Source organism: Polyodon spathula, chromosome 5 (assembly GCF_017654505.1).
Source record: "Polyodon spathula isolate WHYD16114869_AA chromosome 5, ASM1765450v1, whole genome shotgun sequence".
Classification (NCBI taxonomy): Eukaryota; Metazoa; Chordata; class Actinopteri; order Acipenseriformes; family Polyodontidae; genus Polyodon; species Polyodon spathula.
This window is the reverse complement of record NC_054538.1, coordinates 67029213-67046727: the sequence shown is the minus strand read 5'-3', so window position 1 is coordinate 67046727 and position 17515 is coordinate 67029213. Positions and strand designations below refer to the sequence as shown.

General features: G+C 41.6%; 2 protein-coding genes across 3 annotated transcripts in view; one reads left to right on the top strand and one right to left on the bottom strand.

Annotated features, from left to right (window-relative positions):
* The window catches only part of ppp1cb (protein phosphatase 1, catalytic subunit, beta isozyme), a 27429-nt gene extending 24692 nt beyond the window's left edge, over positions 1–2737 (top strand). The window contains exons 6-8 of the mRNA XM_041251088.1: positions 461–612; positions 827–961; positions 1092–2737. Coding sequence (XP_041107022.1) covers positions 461–612; positions 827–961; positions 1092–1196 — 392 coding nt within the window. The 3' untranslated portion in view covers positions 1197–2737. The remainder of the gene's footprint in view (positions 1–460; positions 613–826; positions 962–1091) is intronic.
* Positions 1–17515, bottom strand: part of bpnt1 (bisphosphate nucleotidase 1) — a 21708-nt gene extending 4193 nt beyond the window's left edge. Inside the window, exons 1-9 of one of the 2 annotated variants that reach the window (XM_041251090.1) lie at positions 17386–17515; positions 12937–13071; positions 12426–12530; positions 11788–11895; positions 9850–9898; positions 8884–8975; positions 8429–8626; positions 7751–7856; positions 7231–7425 (exon numbers count right to left, since the gene is read on the bottom strand). In XM_041251090.1, the coding sequence (XP_041107024.1) occupies positions 7274–7425; positions 7751–7856; positions 8429–8626; positions 8884–8975; positions 9850–9898; positions 11788–11895; positions 12426–12530; positions 12937–13056 (930 nt within the window). In that variant the 5' untranslated portion in view covers positions 13057–13071; positions 17386–17515 and the 3' untranslated portion in view covers positions 7231–7273. Of the gene's footprint in view, positions 1–6236; positions 7426–7750; positions 7857–8428; positions 8627–8883; positions 8976–9849; positions 9899–11787; positions 11896–12425; positions 12531–12936; positions 13072–17385 lie in introns of those variants that run through there. The other variant, XM_041251089.1, reaches the window with a different exon arrangement.

Here is a 17515-nt window from a genome sequence, read left to right as displayed (position 1 = left end):
ATTATGTGGACAGAGCACAGTTGGGGGCAGTCTGAAGAACAGTTTTCTCACAGTCAGCTTTTAATATATTATTCAGGTTCTGGTTCTTTAGGAGATAAATACCCATTAGGTAATGGTTACATTTCTATTTAGGGGACCAAGGTTCATGGTAATAACTGAACGTTCTTTCAGTTTGAGTCGTTTGACTTCTAATGACTTGTGATCGAGTGTGCCTTAGAAGCTGATATCTAAAGAAAACCACAGCAAAATGTCAGGTGTGATTTGAGGCCCGTTTCATTTGCTGTAGTGTTTCAGTAAACACTGTACGTATTATGTATATTGTGAGCCCCTGAAAAATAAACTTTGAAAAGGAGCAAGACTGATTGTGAACAAAGTGCGGTGATGACTGTACTGTAGCACTGTGTGTGTTAGTAGAGTGCAGTGATCGACCTGATGTCTCTCTCTCTCTCTCCTCTTGCAGGGCTGCTGTGTGACCTGCTGTGGTCAGATCCTGACAAGGATGTGCAGGGCTGGGGGGAGAACGACCGTGGTGTCTCCTTCACCTTTGGGGCCGACGTGGTCAGCAAGTTCCTGAACCGCCACGACCTGGACCTTATCTGCAGAGCGCACCAGGTGCTGGATACACTGACACACACACGTTGATAGCTGGACCTAGTCTGCAGGAAACACTGTGTGTATCTGGGTGGGTGCAGGGTAGTGGTGGCTGTGTGTTAATACCCCCCTATTCTGCTCTGATAGATGGCGGGGGGGACTGTGTATCTGGGTGGGTAGAGGGGGCTGGCTGTTTGTGTTAACCTTCCTTGCTCTGTTGCCTGTGCTCTGACAGGTGGTGGAGGACGGCTATGAGTTCTTTGCGAAACGTCAGCTGGTGACGCTCTTCTCAGCACCCAACTACTGCGGAGAGTTCGACAACGCGGGGGGCATGATGAGCGTCGACGAGTCCCTCATGTGCTCCTTCCAGGTTAGGACACTGCTGGCATGCAGGGACCCCTCTCCTCTCTCTCGCTCTCTTTCTTATCCTCCCCTTTTTTTTTTTTTTTTTTTTTTTTTTTTTTTTTTTAATATATGAAGTTTGTCTGTCTGTTTTTCAGATCCTAAAGCCATCTGAGAAGAAGGCTAAGTACCAGTACGGGGGTGTGAACTCGGGGCGTCCTGTCACCCCCCCTCGCACTGCCAACGCGCCCAAGAAAAGGTGAGCGCCGGAGCCAGGAGGCCTGCCTGCCCGCTACACTACAGCTTAATAAAGAAGAACCCGTTCATCAGTAAATAACCTGTTTTTTTTAATCAGTGTGTTCACTTTCTCTGGGGATCCAAACCAAACCAACAAACCCTTTTCCCCACTAGCCTAGCCTGGCAAAAAAACAACAAATTAGTTAGTTCTTCAGATTTCAGCTCCACATTCTCCTCTCGCTTCCCTTTTCCTCTTCCCTGTTTGTTTCTAATTAGGTATAATTTAAAAGTTTTACAATGATTCTGCAAGTAGGAAAGTGACCTGCTGCCACAGGTGTGTGAGCCAGTGCAGTTGATGGTCCTAGTGTCCCATAGACATTAGTCCTTCAAGTTCCCCTTCTCCTCCATCTGGTTCCATTGTCAGGCTGGGTATCATTCCTTTTCATTAGGTTGGGTGCGTTTTTTTGATCCCATCACCTAGCATTTCAGGTTGACCTGTCCATGGTAAAAACAATTGTGATCTTATGCAGTATGGGAGGGTGGCAGACAGCGATGGTTATGAAAGAAGCGACCTTGATCCACCAGAGAACAAAGGTGTGACACCCAGTGGTTAGACAGGGTCAGTGCAGTTGTGTAGGTCTGCAGTCTCTATGCTAGCTAGACTGTGAAGAGTGATGGCCATCTTGGAACCTACGCAAGTCGCACATCACAACATTTTGGTTTATTTAAAAAAGCGTGTTGGTTTATTTTAATGTTTGAGATTTGAAAAGTCTTGATTTGTACAATGTTTTTTGAAGGGTAAAGAAACTTGAATAAACTGGGGTTGGGGTTGCTTTTACTGCTTCACTGCTGTTGAATTTCACCCATTCAGTCACTGGCTCGTCGATTTGAGTGCAGTTTGTTTTTGATTATCTGTTGGGTTTTTCCTGGATCTCCCAGCGACAGGGCTCCAAGACCACAGGTTGCCTACAGGTGCTTTCCAGCAGAAAGAGTAAATTACCAGATTATTACTGAACAAGAGAGTGGAGGGATTTGTGTGTATTGCAAGTGACAGTATGTGCAAGGATGTTGGCCTAAAACAAGTGTTTGCTGTACTTATATCTTTTAGAAAAAAACAAAACTGCTGAAGTATTTTCAGTCAGGGATGTCTGAAACACTTCTGACCTTTGTGTTGTATTTGTTTCAGAATATAAAGTTTACAAAGTAGAGGAGGCTGTTCGGCCCATTGGTACTCATCCACTTCCAAGGTGATCTCAAAACTGTCTCGCATTGGGTCTTAAAGAATCCCAGTGATACAGCATCAACACTGTGTCCTAGGTATCCTTATACATTCAGCAATGGGCTGTCACAACTGCTACAATGATCTCCATTGGTAAAGTTACAAGGCAAGAAAACTGGAGTGGCTAAGTGCTTTATGCCAATTAACTGGGTGAGAAAAAATTCTGGTAGTTTTGGGGGAGGAGCCTAATTGGAGCCCTGCTTCTGGGAACCGTGCTTCTTGTGTTAAAATATACACTGTCATATGGTGTTGACTCTTGGAACTGAAATAAAATAATTATTATTCAGACACTGGAGTAGTTCATTATTTATCATTATAGACTGCTTGGAATCTTGCCTTGTTGATTCCACCTCATAACAACAAGAAGCCCTGTTCATGACATTAACTACGCCATATTCAGTTTTTACAGTGCAGAGTTCTCTATAAGGTCACCTGCATTAAAAAATAAATAAATAAATGATACCTCTGGAACTTCCTGGAGTTCCATTCAACTGCAGAGTTACAGGTACATCTCAGTAATGCAAGCACCAATGCAAAGAGAGGCCCAAGTAGACCATATTAAGTAAATAACAATAAAACAATTCCAAACAATTATTATATGTCCAAAGTGATATGGCTCCTTGAGAACATACATACACATACATTAAAATACATATGCATATGTTAAAAGAAAGATAAAAACATTTAAATAGCAGTTTCATTACAATTAAAACAAGTTAATCTCAAGCACAGATGGTGCTGAACAACGGTTTTAAACCTGGAGAGGCTTGACAGTGACGCAATGGAATGAGGAAGGGCATTCCATAACCCAAGCAGTGACGATACAGTAGCATTCCTCAAAGCAACTGCCAAGTTTGAATTGTTAAACTCCATGTTATTTCTAACATAAGTAAATGGTTTGTTACGCATGGGATTGATAGGAAACACGTTGGTTCTTAGTGTGTAACTAAAAAACAAAGATAGAGACTTTGTCCCTAAGTTTACATCTTCCCCTCACTCGTTGATTACTCCTTTCGAACCCTGGTGTGTCCTCTTTCTCTCGCCAGTAAGAGTGTTGTGAGCATGGCCCTGTCCGGAATGCAGGCAGACCTAGAGAATTAAGTGGATCTATTGACTATTGTATACCAGGATAAACAGAGGTAATGAAGACAAATACATTAATAATAATCTGCAACAACTGGAATAAAAATCTGTTCTAAAACAGACTCCCAGTAACCTATTTTGTGTAATTTTGATAACAAAACCACATCACTCCTTGGGTTTTCTCCTGCCCTCTCCAGTAATCACTTTCACATGACTATTCTGATCTGTCAGTAGTGACTTTGGAACACAATGTGCAAGAAATATACACTGAACAAAAATATAAACGCAACATGCAACAATTTCAAAGATTTTACTGAGTTACAGTTCATATAAGGAAATCAGTCAATTGAAATAAATTCATTAGGCCCTAATCTATGTATTTCACATGACTGGGAATACAGATATGCATCTGTTGGTCACATAACTAAAAAAAAAAAGGTAGGGGGTGGATCAGAAAACCAGTCAGTATCTGGTATGACCACCATTTGCCTCATTCAGTGCGACACGTCTTTGCATAGAGTTGATCAGGCTGTTGATAGTGGCCTGTGGAATACTGTCCCACTCCTCTTCAATGGTTGTGCGAAGTTGATGGATATTGGCGGGAACTGGAACACGCTGTTGTACACGTCAATCCAGAGCATCCCAAATATGCTCAATGGGTGACATGTCTGGTGAGTATGCAGGCCATGGAAGAAATGGGACATTTTCAGCTTCCAGGAATTGTGTACAGATTCTTGTGACACAGGGCCGTGCATTATCATGCTGAAACAGGAGGTGATGACTGCGGATGAATGGCACGATAAAATGCAATTGTGTTTGTTGTCCATAGCTTATGTCTGACCATACCATAAACCCACCACCACGGGGCACTGTTCACAACGTTGACATCAGCAAACCGCCCTCCCACACGACGCCATACATGCTGTCTGCCATCTGCTCGGTACAGTTGAAACTGGGATTCATTCGTGAAGAGCACACTTCTCCAACGTGCCAGTGGCCATCGAAGGTGAGCATTTGCACACTGAAGTCGGTTATGAAGCCGAACTGCAGTCCGGTCAAGACCCTGGTGAGGACGAGGCGCACACAGATGAGCTTCCGAGACAGTTTCTGACAGTTTGTGCAGAAATTCTTTAGTTGTGCAAACCCACAGTTTCATCAGCTGTCCAAGTGGCTGTTCTCAGACGATTCCGCGGGTGAAGAAGCCATTTGTGGAGGTCCTGGGCTGGCGTGGTTACACGTTGTCTGCAGTTGTTGGACCCACTGCCAAATTCTCTAAAACGACGTTGGAGGTGGCTTATGGTAGAGAAATGAACATTCAATTCTCTGGCAACAGCTCTGGTGGACATTCCTGCAGTCAGCATGCCAATTGCACGCTCCCTCAAGACTTGAGACATATGTGGAACTGTGTTGTGTGACAAAACTGCACATTTTAGAGTGGCCTTTTATTGTCCCCGGCACAAGGTGCACCTGTGTAATGATCATGCTGTTTAATCAGCTTCTTGATATGCCACACCTATCGGGTGGATGGATTATCTTAGCAAAGGAGAAATGCTCACTAACAGGGATGTAAACAAATTTGTGCACAAAATGTGAGAGAAATAAGCTTTTTGTGCATATGGAAATTTTCTGGGATCTTTTATTTCAGCTCATGAAACATGGAACCAACACTTTACATGTTGCGTTTATAGTTTTGTTCAGTGTATTTATATTTGAGATTTCATTCATAAATATCAAATATTTCAATATTTTGTCTGCATACTAATATTTATTTGAAAATATTTAAATATATTAGAAACTATGTAAAGTAATGTTTAGTACCTTTTCTTTCTAAATATAAACCTCTCAGTGCATTTGTTTTGGTAAATCCATCCCCAGGATTTCTAAGTGGCTTGCTTTCATTTATTTATCTGACAAAGTCAAACACGCAAGCTGGAATATGCAATTCTGCAGCTATTTTCAGTACTGCATTTGAAAGACATTGTTCCACCCTATGGAATGTGAGCTACATCAAGCCTGTGGACAAGGTAACAGGTGGACCAACCTGATACAAGGGTAATATATCTAGGCTATAGTTCAAATCAGTTAATTGTTATGTATCTGGTAAGAAACTCTCGTTGAAGCAGCGTTGTATCCCGGGCTTAACGAGTCTAACGACATTATTAAGTGCATTTGAGCCTGGTTTAGTTTAATATGCAAATACATAACAGAATAATCGAGGGGGCGTAATTGAGGTCTTTAAAATCTTATAGGAGTTAACATAGTTAACTCAACTCATTACTTTAAGCACAGTATAGAAACCTAATTAAGCAGAGATAGACTTAGGACAGAGGGAAGAAGACTCTTCTTCACACAGAAAGTGGTGAGGATATGGAATGGGCTACCTAGTCATGTTGTTGGGGCAGATCACTTGGATCCTTTAAGACCTAATTTGACAACGTTTTGAGATCAATCAGCTACTACTTTTCTTACATTTTTCTGATAACCATAATGGAAGTGCAAACGTGCCCACCCCTGCTATATAAACTCAGGGCTGACACCTGTGGAATAGGCATACTCTTTAACATGGTTTAGTAGCGAAATCCAAATCCATTTATTGGGACAGAGGTGAACCTATTTGTTTAATACCTCCACTGGCAAATAAGGTAAGATCTGCAGCAGCTTATCACATTTTAATCCATACAAAAAAGCACTGCCCAATTACCTGTTTCCAAAAGACAAAATCGGGCCCTTTATTAAAAAAAGACATTGCCAGAGAAGATTTAAAATACAAAACAAATTGTAATCAATTTCAACAAAACTTATTTGATGTAAATCATACAGTCCTACTCTTCCAAATTCAATTCATTTTTCATGAAAATGAATGACTTTGGACAGTAGCTCTCCAGTAGGCTCGGCTGAGGAGTGGGGAGGGGGCATCACAAGAGAAGACACTGAATATTTACAGCAGCAAATACTGTTTTACTTCATGAGCTTAACACAGAGTTGTAAAAGAGGATGACAGGTCAGGTGTTTGTGGCTGGTATTAAACACAAATGTATTTGAAATGAATCGTAGGGATCATTTCTGAGCGGTCTATTAATTGTATGGGACCTTTCAAGTTATACTGGAAACCTCATGATCAGGTTAACGGTTCCAGAATTCCAATGAAACACCAGCCCAGTCTAGTGCTGCTGTGAGGAGCTGCTGCATTGCAGCATTCCACAAAGTGCCTTACCGTTCAAGTTCACGTCTGCTGTACCAGCATGAAGGACTTACTGAACTGTATCAGTGCAAGACATCATGAATCCTGGAAGAACTAGAGCAAGCTAATACAATATGACTGGGTACCGTCTGACATGACATCAAGATTTACTGATGGTGACTGTACTTGTTTTGAAATTTGAGTTGAAAACTGTCCAGATTTGATGGCTGTTTGTCTACTGCATACATTCTGCAGCAGCACCAGAACGGCTACTGGTTTCACTGGGGAGTTCAGCGCCACATAACTGATTATACAATAACATCACCATTATCTGCACAGAGCCACCCCCATTCACACCAGTACCATTGATTTTGTTCATTCATTCAAGGTTGGAACAGCATTTAATACTACTAATTTTTTTTTTTTTTTTTAATATAAACACCACAATCTAATCAAACATTTCAAAGGAAAAGCTGGCTCCCTGTATCCTGTCTCTACTTATTGGTGCTGTGTCCTGAGAGAGAGAGAGACGTAGGAGGGAGGGGTGTCTGTGCCCACTCTCAGTCGCTCTGCAGGGCCTGCTTCACGGACTCGGGCACACGACTGGCGTAGAACTCGAAGTCCCTCAGTGTGGCCAGCACTCCCGCTGAGTTCATGTGCTTAACGTCCTTGTGGTAGCGGTAAGGCTGCCCGTGCATGTCTGTCAGCTTCCCTGCAAACACAGAACGGAGTGAGGAGGGAGGAGGGAGGAGACTAACAGACAGGGTTAGGAGAAGTCCTTTCTCTCTCACCCATCACAGGTGCAGGTATAAAATGAGAGTGAGGAGACAGGCAGAGAGAAAGTATTAGAAATCCTCTCCCTCTCGCTCCCAACAGGCCTGTGGGGGCGCAAGTAGAGGAGGAGGGTACCGGAGGGGCAGACTGACAGGGAAGAGCTCTCTGTGTATGTATGTATGTCTCTTTCAACCGCCTGGAAAGGAGTGCAGACAGACAGACAGGCAGCCAGACAGGCAGCAATAGGAGATATCCTCTCTCACCCCCGACAGCGTGCAGGATGGCCTCTGGAGCACAGGTGTCCCACTTTTTGCAGCCTGGGCTCGCAAACACATAAGCTGAGGCCTTCCCCTCAATCAGCTGGATGATCTGCAGAGACACAAGAAAGATCAGAGGGGGACAGAGGAGACACTGCAGAAAGTAGTCTGTCCCATTTTGTTTCACAATCGGTAAGAATCAGACACCGTATTCCAGTGTGGGGGAGATTCTAATGTTCTGGGGTACATTCTGACTCACAAATGTTGAAGGGGCTGGGAATACTCAAAATGACATTCTCAGGTGTATCTTGAGCAGGTTTCCCTCAGTACATCTTTGCAGGACACAGAAAGTGAGAGTGGCAGTGTCTCATCCATAACTATCAAACACTCAACATTGCTACATTTTGAAATACTACAAGAAAAACTTAATATATTCAATAAAAAAGGTTTTGACTAGTGGTTGTGCTCAGTGTCTTCAATGTGGAACTGAGTTCAGATTCACAAATGTATATCTCTGTATGATGTGTATGTAACTCAAAGATAATTTAAAACACTGGAAGATATTGAGAAAGATTTCTAGTCAAAATGTCAGACTGCGTCTGTCCAGTCAGGTCTTTGTGTCTGTGCCTGTGTGAGTGTCTGTGTGCAGTGTGTCTGTGTGCGTGTTCAGTGCTTGAGTCTCACCTTGTTCCCAGCCCCGCCCACGCGGATCACCTGTTGTGGCTGCATGGCTTGCACACATTCCGTCACCAGCTGGTTGCTATGGGAGCGGGTCGTCGTGATAATACGTTTGCCGTCAGCCACTTCCCGCAGCTCGAACCCGAATGAGCCAACTCCCAAGATACCCCACAGAGTCCTGCCCAGAGAAGCACTGGGGCCCAGCTAGAGAGAAGGTGAGGGGGAGGGGGAGAGAGTCTGGTGATACTGACGATAATGGCAGGCTGGAGTCGGGGTGGGGGTGGAGAGAGAATGGGAAGGATAGGGTGTACCATACAGTTGTGGAAGGGCTGGTTGATGCTGGAGGGTAGTGCTCGAAGTGTGTTGAGGGCTGGTTGATGGCAGTTTGAAGCAGGGTAAATGGAGGGGTGTGTGTATATATAGAGAAAGGGAGTGGGATGTGTATGAAGGGGTGTCTGTACCTCATAGTTGTAGAAGGGCTGGTTGATGACTCCAGCTATGGCTTTTCCTTCGTATGCAATCCCGATCAGCACAGTCACATGATCCAAGAGGCCTGGGAGAGGAGAGGAGGAGAGTTACTGGAGTGTGATAAAGCACAGGGAAAGCAAGGTAAAGCATAGGCAAGCATTGTACTGAGAACAGAGAAGCATGAGACCGAGCACAATACCCTGGAGTACCATGTGCAAATACGCAATCTTTACCGAATTATCAAACCAGAAAGCTTCCGTTGTATGCATCTAGAATTTGCATAAAAAATAGCTTTCTTCATTCCCTGAAATGTTTTGAAAAATCAATGAGTAGGCTATCTCACTGCAGTCGCTTGTCTCTACTAATATAAATGGAGACACTGAAACTTGCTGAACTTCTCCTCCAAAAAACATGATCAAAATACAGTAGACAGTTGATACTAAATTAAAATAAGACTGCATTGCATTTAGTAGAGCTATGAATAATTTATTAGGCAGTACGATAATAAAATCCTAAAATCACAGTGGTCTGAAGTTTAAATATAAATACAATATATGCTTCACTAATAACCTTAATACAAGTTCTGCTGCTAAATCTGTGCATCTTTACCTAACTAGTCATCTGTGTGTGTCTGGCTAGTTGTATTACGTTTATGTTTTATGCAAGTATCATCTGTACATGAAGCTATTTTAGTTTATACCAGTTTTGTAGGAGTTATGAGGAATATTCTTGTACAACGCTACCCCAGGGTACCGTGCTGTGTCTCATATGTGATAAAGAAAATGAAAAAACATGGCAAACCACGCTAAACTATGCATAGTACAGCCATAAGAAGATCAGCTTCAACCCACCTGGACACTTGTCTCTTAGGGATAAACATCACAGACATCTGCCTTGACTGGCAGGGCAGCACAGCTCAGCTTAGCTTAAACACGGAGCACACAGACCTCACGACTCACCTTCTGTGTATTCCTTCGTTCCATCCAAGGGGTCGACCCACACGACCAGCTGGAGAGAAGAGACACAGCCCGTCAGAAACACGCAACAGAGAGAAATTAGGCGAGGACACACTTCTTCACAGTGAGGGTACGAAATAGGTTACCTGCAGGCTGGGATCCTTTAAGACCCAACTTGCCAACGTTTTTCAGATTCAACTACTAAGAATCAGATGAGCTTAGATGAGCTGACTGGCCTCACCTCGTTCGTGAAAGTTCTTATGTTCTCATACACACACCCGAGAGGCACCGACACCCTGCACCTCTGGAAGCAGTATGGGTTTGGATATTCCCTTTGCCCAGTACATGATGCTAGTACTGGAGCTTTCTCTTCTTGCTTGTTATCCTTCTTAAAGCTGAACAGTATTTAATTTAAAATAAAAAAAGAAAATCTGAGCTTTTTTTCTTAAAAAACACTTTTAGGGTCAGAGCCAAAGTGGAATCCCTAACAAATTCCCAGTGAACAAAACAATCATCCCATATTTTTATTTTATACATTATTTTTTGGTTCTTAACACCTTTATAACTGTCTGGAGTACTGAGCACTGACCAAAGTGCACGTTTTTTTTTTTTTTTAGCAGACTCCTTTACCAGAGACAGCAGTGATGTGTGGGATTTGTAGTTTTGTAGTTGTAGTTCAATCTGTACGTGATTTTATTGGAAAGTGTTTCTCATTAAAATGAAATTTCACATTTAAAAAAAAATGCATTTATCGTTTATTAATTTGAATAAATAATCTCATATTTTGAACTAGCTCCAACACCGTACTTCCTGTCCTTTTTTATTTTTTTATTTTTTGGAGAAGAAAAAAAATTCAGAAACAAACTAAGTTCTTCGATTAAAAACTTCTTGAAAGTTATGGTAACAGTTCATAAAATCAGTCTATATGTGTGCTTGCGTGCGTGCATGTGTGTGTGTGTGTTTTAATTGTTGTACGGTTGCACTTAATGTAATGTACATGTCTCTTGTCAGCCCTACACCCTCTTGTGTGATCCTCGTGTGTATTTCTCGCCCCCGGTGTGTTACGCTTGCCTTCTCTTACCTTTTCCTCCGTTTGTGTCTTTATTCTCTGCTTAGTTCAGCGCTTATAAATGCTACTGTTAGATAGTCACTGTTGCAGAGCAAATAAAAAAGCAACACATTGAAATTTCATTTGCTTCTCGTCCTTCTTTGCTGAACCTGTGCGCACCAACGCCACAATATGCTTTTATTTATGTTTTTATCCCTGTGACTTTATTCTCCCTCTATCATTTTCTCTGTGATTTTGAATGCATTGCGCATGACTTCTCTGTGATTTACATCCAAATTTTCTGTGATAAACTCCTAGCCCTAAATATCAATAATGATACTAATGACAATGGACTACAATCCCAGGTACCTGTAAGTGTTGCGTAACGTTGCATTGTCTTATCAAACCTGTGTGTGGCAATGGAACTTTGCACAAAGCAATTGGCCGATTTATATAATCCAAACTGGAGACAGAAGAGGTGTGGCTGAAATAAGAAGGTTTACTGGAAGGTGAGGTGATGCAATCCTAACTGGCAGTCCTGTTTCATTGTGAAAGACACAAGCTGCTGTGTAACTGTGTGTGTCTCAACAGCAAACTGTCCTGCTAGGGGGGGTTGGGCTAAACTTAAATAGAAATTAAAATATACAATATTAGAAAACAATTCGTACCATCAGCCAATCAGCTTTTGTAGCTTCTACGATTGCAATACATCAGCTGTGATTGAAAGCAGAAATGCTAAAAGAAACGTAACAAAGTAAATAAAAACAATTTCCAGTGTCTTCAAAACACCACTAGTCAAAACACAGAGACTCACTGATGGACACTCTCGCTTATTCCATGGTACTAAACTTCATAAGCACACCAGCAGTTTGTGCTGGATCTTCTTCGCTCACCTCCTCCTCACGCACTCCGCTGTACTCCCCTGGACAGACTCGCTGCAGGATCTCCTCAAACTGACCATTCTCAATCAGGTTCTCCTCGACATCATGAGAGGGCAGGTCCTACAGCAGAGACGCACAAACACACAGACACACAACACCGGCAGAAAGACAGACACAGACGCACAATACAGGCACAAAGACAAAGAACAGCACAAAAAGACACAACACAGGAAGAAATACACAGACAAAAACATACAGAAACACACAGACACACAATAATGGGTCAGTCAGTCAAAGATTCAAACTTTCTGTATCACATGTCTCTCTGTGTAGCATGACGATTCTCAGGGTTACAAATACTTAATTATTTATATAGAAATATAGAAATTATTCAATGAGAAAACACAATGTATTGTTTGCACTGTATGTTTGTCTTAACCTACAGTACTTTACTATACAGCCAAAAGCTAAAAATGTATTTTAAACCTACTGTAGGCTCTGGCAGTCTGTCTGGGATCCTTTAAAATCCGACATGACAACATTTTGAGATCAACCAGTTACTAGGAACCGGACAAGCGTATATGGGCAAAATGGTCTTGTCTCGTTTTCTTCTGTTTAATGTTCTCATAATGCCGCGTCCCTCTCTTTACCTCCTCCCCAATGATGGTGACTTTGGGGAACTTGCGTGTCAGCGAGGAGCAGATGCACTGCTGGACCAGGCGGTCTGCTTTCGTCTGCAGGTCATTCGCTCCCGTCTGGACAAGACATGAGATAAGAAACAGGGAGAGAGGGAGAGCAATCAGTGAAGGCATCTCCACTTGTCATGGCCCACCTCACCCTCAATGATCCCCTTCTCAGCTCCCCCTCTCAGGTCTTTAGGACCCTCCTGAGTCACGACTACTGTATTTCAGGGATGGGAATTAGACTCCTACTGCACAGCTCATTCACCCATTCCAGGTTTTACAACAAGCTTGATTAGCCACAGTGCATAGGTATCAAGCTTGTGTGTGTCTTATTAAAAAAACTTACAGAGAAACCAGGAATGGATCAAACCGCTACGCAATAGAAGTCTTATTTCCATCCCTGGGTCACTTCACTAATTCACAGGTTTCAGTACTGTTCAGAGAAAGAAGGAGCGCTGACGTGCTGTGGTTTCACTACCTTCTCCACAATTCCCAAGTCCCCGGCCTTCATGATGTCCCTCACGATGCCCCCCGCCTTCTCTGCCACCGCGAAGGCAGAAGCCATGAGACGCATCAGCACTGCTGGGCTTGATGACATCACTGCAGGGAGAGGCTGTGGGAGGAGCAGACAGAGTCACTGCACCACACTGCCCTCTGCTTGCTGCACAGCATAAGCACACCTACCTTTGGGGTAGCCCAGTGGTTAGAGTGCTGAGCTGCACTGTGGAAGACAGTGGGTTTGAGTAGCTCAGTGGTTACAGTAAGTGCTGGGCTCCAGTGCGAAAGGCAGAATAGCTCAGTGGTTACAGAAAATGAAATCTGGAACATGTAACTTCTCATAGTTTCACAATATTTTGCACAATTTCATTATTGCCCAATTTGCCAGTCACTGTTGGAAGTGGTTTGCCTCTCAGGAGTCTTACACATATTTCTCTTTTCAAATAAAATGTGTAAGAATCTTGAAAAAACAGCAATGAAATGCAATGCCCACCACAAAAGAGGGTTGCCAGCGAAGTGAGTCCGTCCCCCAACAGCAGCAGGAGCTGGAATGTATTCATCACACTAAGAACGAAAGGTGGTTCTGGCTCCTTAGTGCTCGAATAGCAAAGTATGGTAAAGTATATTAATAAACATGGCAAACCAGGGTAAACTATGGTAAATGCATAGTATAAGCACAGGAGAAGCAGGAGAAAACTGCAGAAATACAATGCAGAAATCTCCTGGTACACTTTTATAATGGATTATACAGGCACTACTATACAACGGAGCGACTGTGAGACTCCTGCTGTACGTGACCTTGTTCTGGAGGTCCCGGTCCTCTGACCCTCCTATATGCTATAATACCCTCCTATACACTATATTATAAAAACCCCTGACCCTCCTACACACTATATTATACAACCCTCTGACCCTCCTACACACTATATTACACAACTCTCTGATGTATTAAACTGGCATTGAAAATAAGCATGCGGAAACAAAACTGAACCAGGTAACTACAGACCAGTAAGCCTGACTTCTATTATATGCAAACTTATGGAACTATAATAAGATCCAAAATGGAAAATTACCTATATGGTAACAGGGTACTGGGAGACAGTCAACATGGTTTTAGGAAAGGGAGATCGTGCCTAACTAACTTGCTTGATTTTTTTGAGGATGCAACATGGATAATGGATAATTGCAAAGCATATGACATGGTTTATTTAGATTTCCAGAAAGCTTTTGACAAAGTCCCGCACAAAAGATTAATTCTCAAACTGAACGCAGTTGGGATTCAAGGAAACACATGTACATGGATTAGGGAGTGGTTAACATGTAGAAAACAGAAAGTACTGATTAGAGGAAAAACCTCAGAATGGAGTGTGGTAACCAGCGGTGTACCACAGGGATCAGTATTAGGTCCTCTGCTATTCCTAATCTACATTAATGATTTAGATTCTGGTATAGTAAGCAAACTTGTTAAATTTGCAGACGACACAAAAGTAGGAGGAGTGGCAAACACTGTTGCAGCAGCAAAGGTCATTCAAAATGATCTAGACAAGATTCAGAACTGGGCAGACACATGGCAAATGACATTTAATAGAGAAAAGTGTAAGGTACTGCACGCAGGAAATAAAAATGTACATTATAAATATCATATGGGAGATATTGAAATTGGAGAAGGAATCTATGAAAAAGACCTAGGAGTTTTTGTTGACTCAGAAATGTCTTCATCTAGACAATGTGGGGAAGCTATAAAAAAGGCTAACAAGATGCTCGGATACATTGTGAAAAGTGTTGAATTTAAATCAAGGGAAGTAATGTTAAAACTGTACAATGCACTAGTAAGACCTCATCTTGAATATTGTGTGCAGTTCTGGTCACCTCGCTATAAAAAGATATTGCTGCTCTAGAAAGAGTGCAAAGAAGAGCGACCAGAATTATTCCGGGCTTAAAAGGCATGTCATATGCAGACAGGCTAAAAGAATTGAATCTGTTCAGTCTTGAACAAAGAAGACTACGTGGCGACCTAATTCAAGCATTCAAAATTCTAAAAGGTATTGACAGTGTGGACCCAAGGGACTTTTTCAGCCTGAAAAAAGAAACAAGGACCAGGGGTCACAAATGGAGTTTAGAAAAAGGGGCATTCAGAACAGAAAATAGGAGACACTTTTTTACACAGAGAATTGTGAGGGTCTGGAATCAACTCCCCAGTAATGTTGTTGAAGCTGACACCCTGGGATCCTTCAAGAAGCTGCTTGTTGGGATCAATAAGCTACTAACAAGTGAGCAACATGGGCCGAATGGCCTCCTCTCGTTTGTAAACTTTCTTATGTTTATGTTAAATAGTGACATTACTATGACATTAGTAAATAAGAAAAACTTAGGCATTTACCAATCAAAATGCACTTAAACTTGAATGGTCATATTTTTTTTTGTTAGTTTTACTGTTTCTGTAGTGAACACTTTGTATTTTCTATACTGATCCTGAGAAGTAGCCTGGCATCTTCAGGGGTCTACATGACTACGTGAATATATACAATCCTGTGCATCACCCGACTGTCATCACAAATACTGTATATTCCTCACCACCAAGCGATTGTTCATAATGGTATAAGTAAGACGTGCATCACGTTCATTGTATAGATTACATATAACAAAATAACAGAAGTACCACATTGCTTATTTAAAATAGGGGTTTAGCACCGTGGTAAAGTTGGTTTGACTTTCGATATTCATTTGATAATATTCTAAACTGCATCGCTTTCCAAACCAACTTTAATGTAGAGCTGGACAGCTGTGAATATATACACGACCTTTGCTTCGACTGTGAATTCTATTAACAATTTGTGAAAATCGATACAAATCTTAAAATATAAAGAAGAAAGTTTGTCTGTCTGTCTGTTCCTTTATGCATTTGGACCTCGCAGGAGCCAGTGCAACCAAACTTTGCATGGCCTCCTCTTTCATCCAAGGGAAGGTCAAGGGCTGTGTTTGGATCCAAAATTTTGACTCTCGGGGTACTTTATTTAGTAACCCCATTGCTGGATCACTACTGTAGCCATGTATCGCAAATTAAAGAAACACAGGAAAATAAATAAATAAATAAATTAAAAAATGGCAAAAAAAAAAAAAAAAAAAAAAAAAAAAAAAAAAAAAAAAAAAGGGAGAGGTCCAAGTACATTGTGTGACACCCAAGATCGATAACTTACAGGAAAACATAAGGCTACCGTTCCCCAATTTGTCATGACATCAATAGACATCAGCTATTAAGTAAGTCCAGCATTGTCTTACACAATGCATAATTTATGATCATGCTTATGGGGACTAAGTCCATAATACAAATCTGCAGCCCTCAGTACATATTCTGCTTTTTTCCCCCCCTGCTCCTCAGTGAAGACTAGCCTTGCACTGCAGTAGCCTATGAATCCTTTCTCTGCTAACTTCTTTCTGGCCTTTGCACTGACTTTCCCTCATTCTGCACTTCACTGGATGCTGTCTCCAAGATGTGTGCAATGGTACGCTCTTGTCTAACTCTCAGTATATTGAAAACAAAATAATGAATACAAACAATGAGCTAATGTTGTATGGGGTCAATTGTAACACTTGTTACAACTGGCCCCAACCCAGGGAGGCATTACTAAACTTCATTTTTTGGCAAGAAACAACAAAACTAACATCAACGGTGTCAATTTTAAGTAAACAGATTACTGATCAAAAACATACAGGTTTGGATTCATGAACTGGTAAACTCAGGAATATTTAAAAAAAATAATAATAATAAAGTTGGTGAAAAAAAATCTACTTGCCTACCTCAAAAATCGTTTTTCTTTGTAAATAAAATCTTAAGCTTTACGCACAGGTATTTTCTACAGGCAGCCTAACAGAGCACGAGTTCCACATTGGAGAAATTCGAGGTGTTACAATTAACCCACAAACATCAGTAGATGTCGCTATTACTAACACTACTTAAAATTTTAATTATTAAGTGATATTGTTCATGCAGTATAATTTTTATGATACTAATTAAGCCTAACCCTAATCGTAAATAACAACGTCTTAGTTGCTATGTACAGTAACTATATAATGTGTATTAAATAACACATTATATAAATGTCTCAGTTACGCAGCATCTTAGTAGAATACGTACTAAATAAGACGATTTCACTTTAGTATTTATTGTTCTGAATAAGTGGAGAGCGTGTTGCATTAGTCGTAGTAGTCTCATTATACGAATGCGATTGCATACATACTTGTGATCAATTGCCATGTTAACAATAATAACGCAGGTAAATATCTTCTATTAACACCAGTACAGTATCATTATAATTGCATGCCATTACTTACGGGGAGCCTACATCTGTATTGACTACACTGGAATAAACAATAGTCTGTCGTGCACAATAATCACGTAATTATTAAATTAGCAGGTGTCAATACTTACCTTTCTTATTTAGCTGAAGATGGTACGGCACCGATATTTGAAGCTGCAACAGATTCAACTGTGTATCAGCGTGCAGTGCGGTGGAGAGAAGCGAAGTTCAGTTCAACCGGACTCTGTACACTCCAATGAG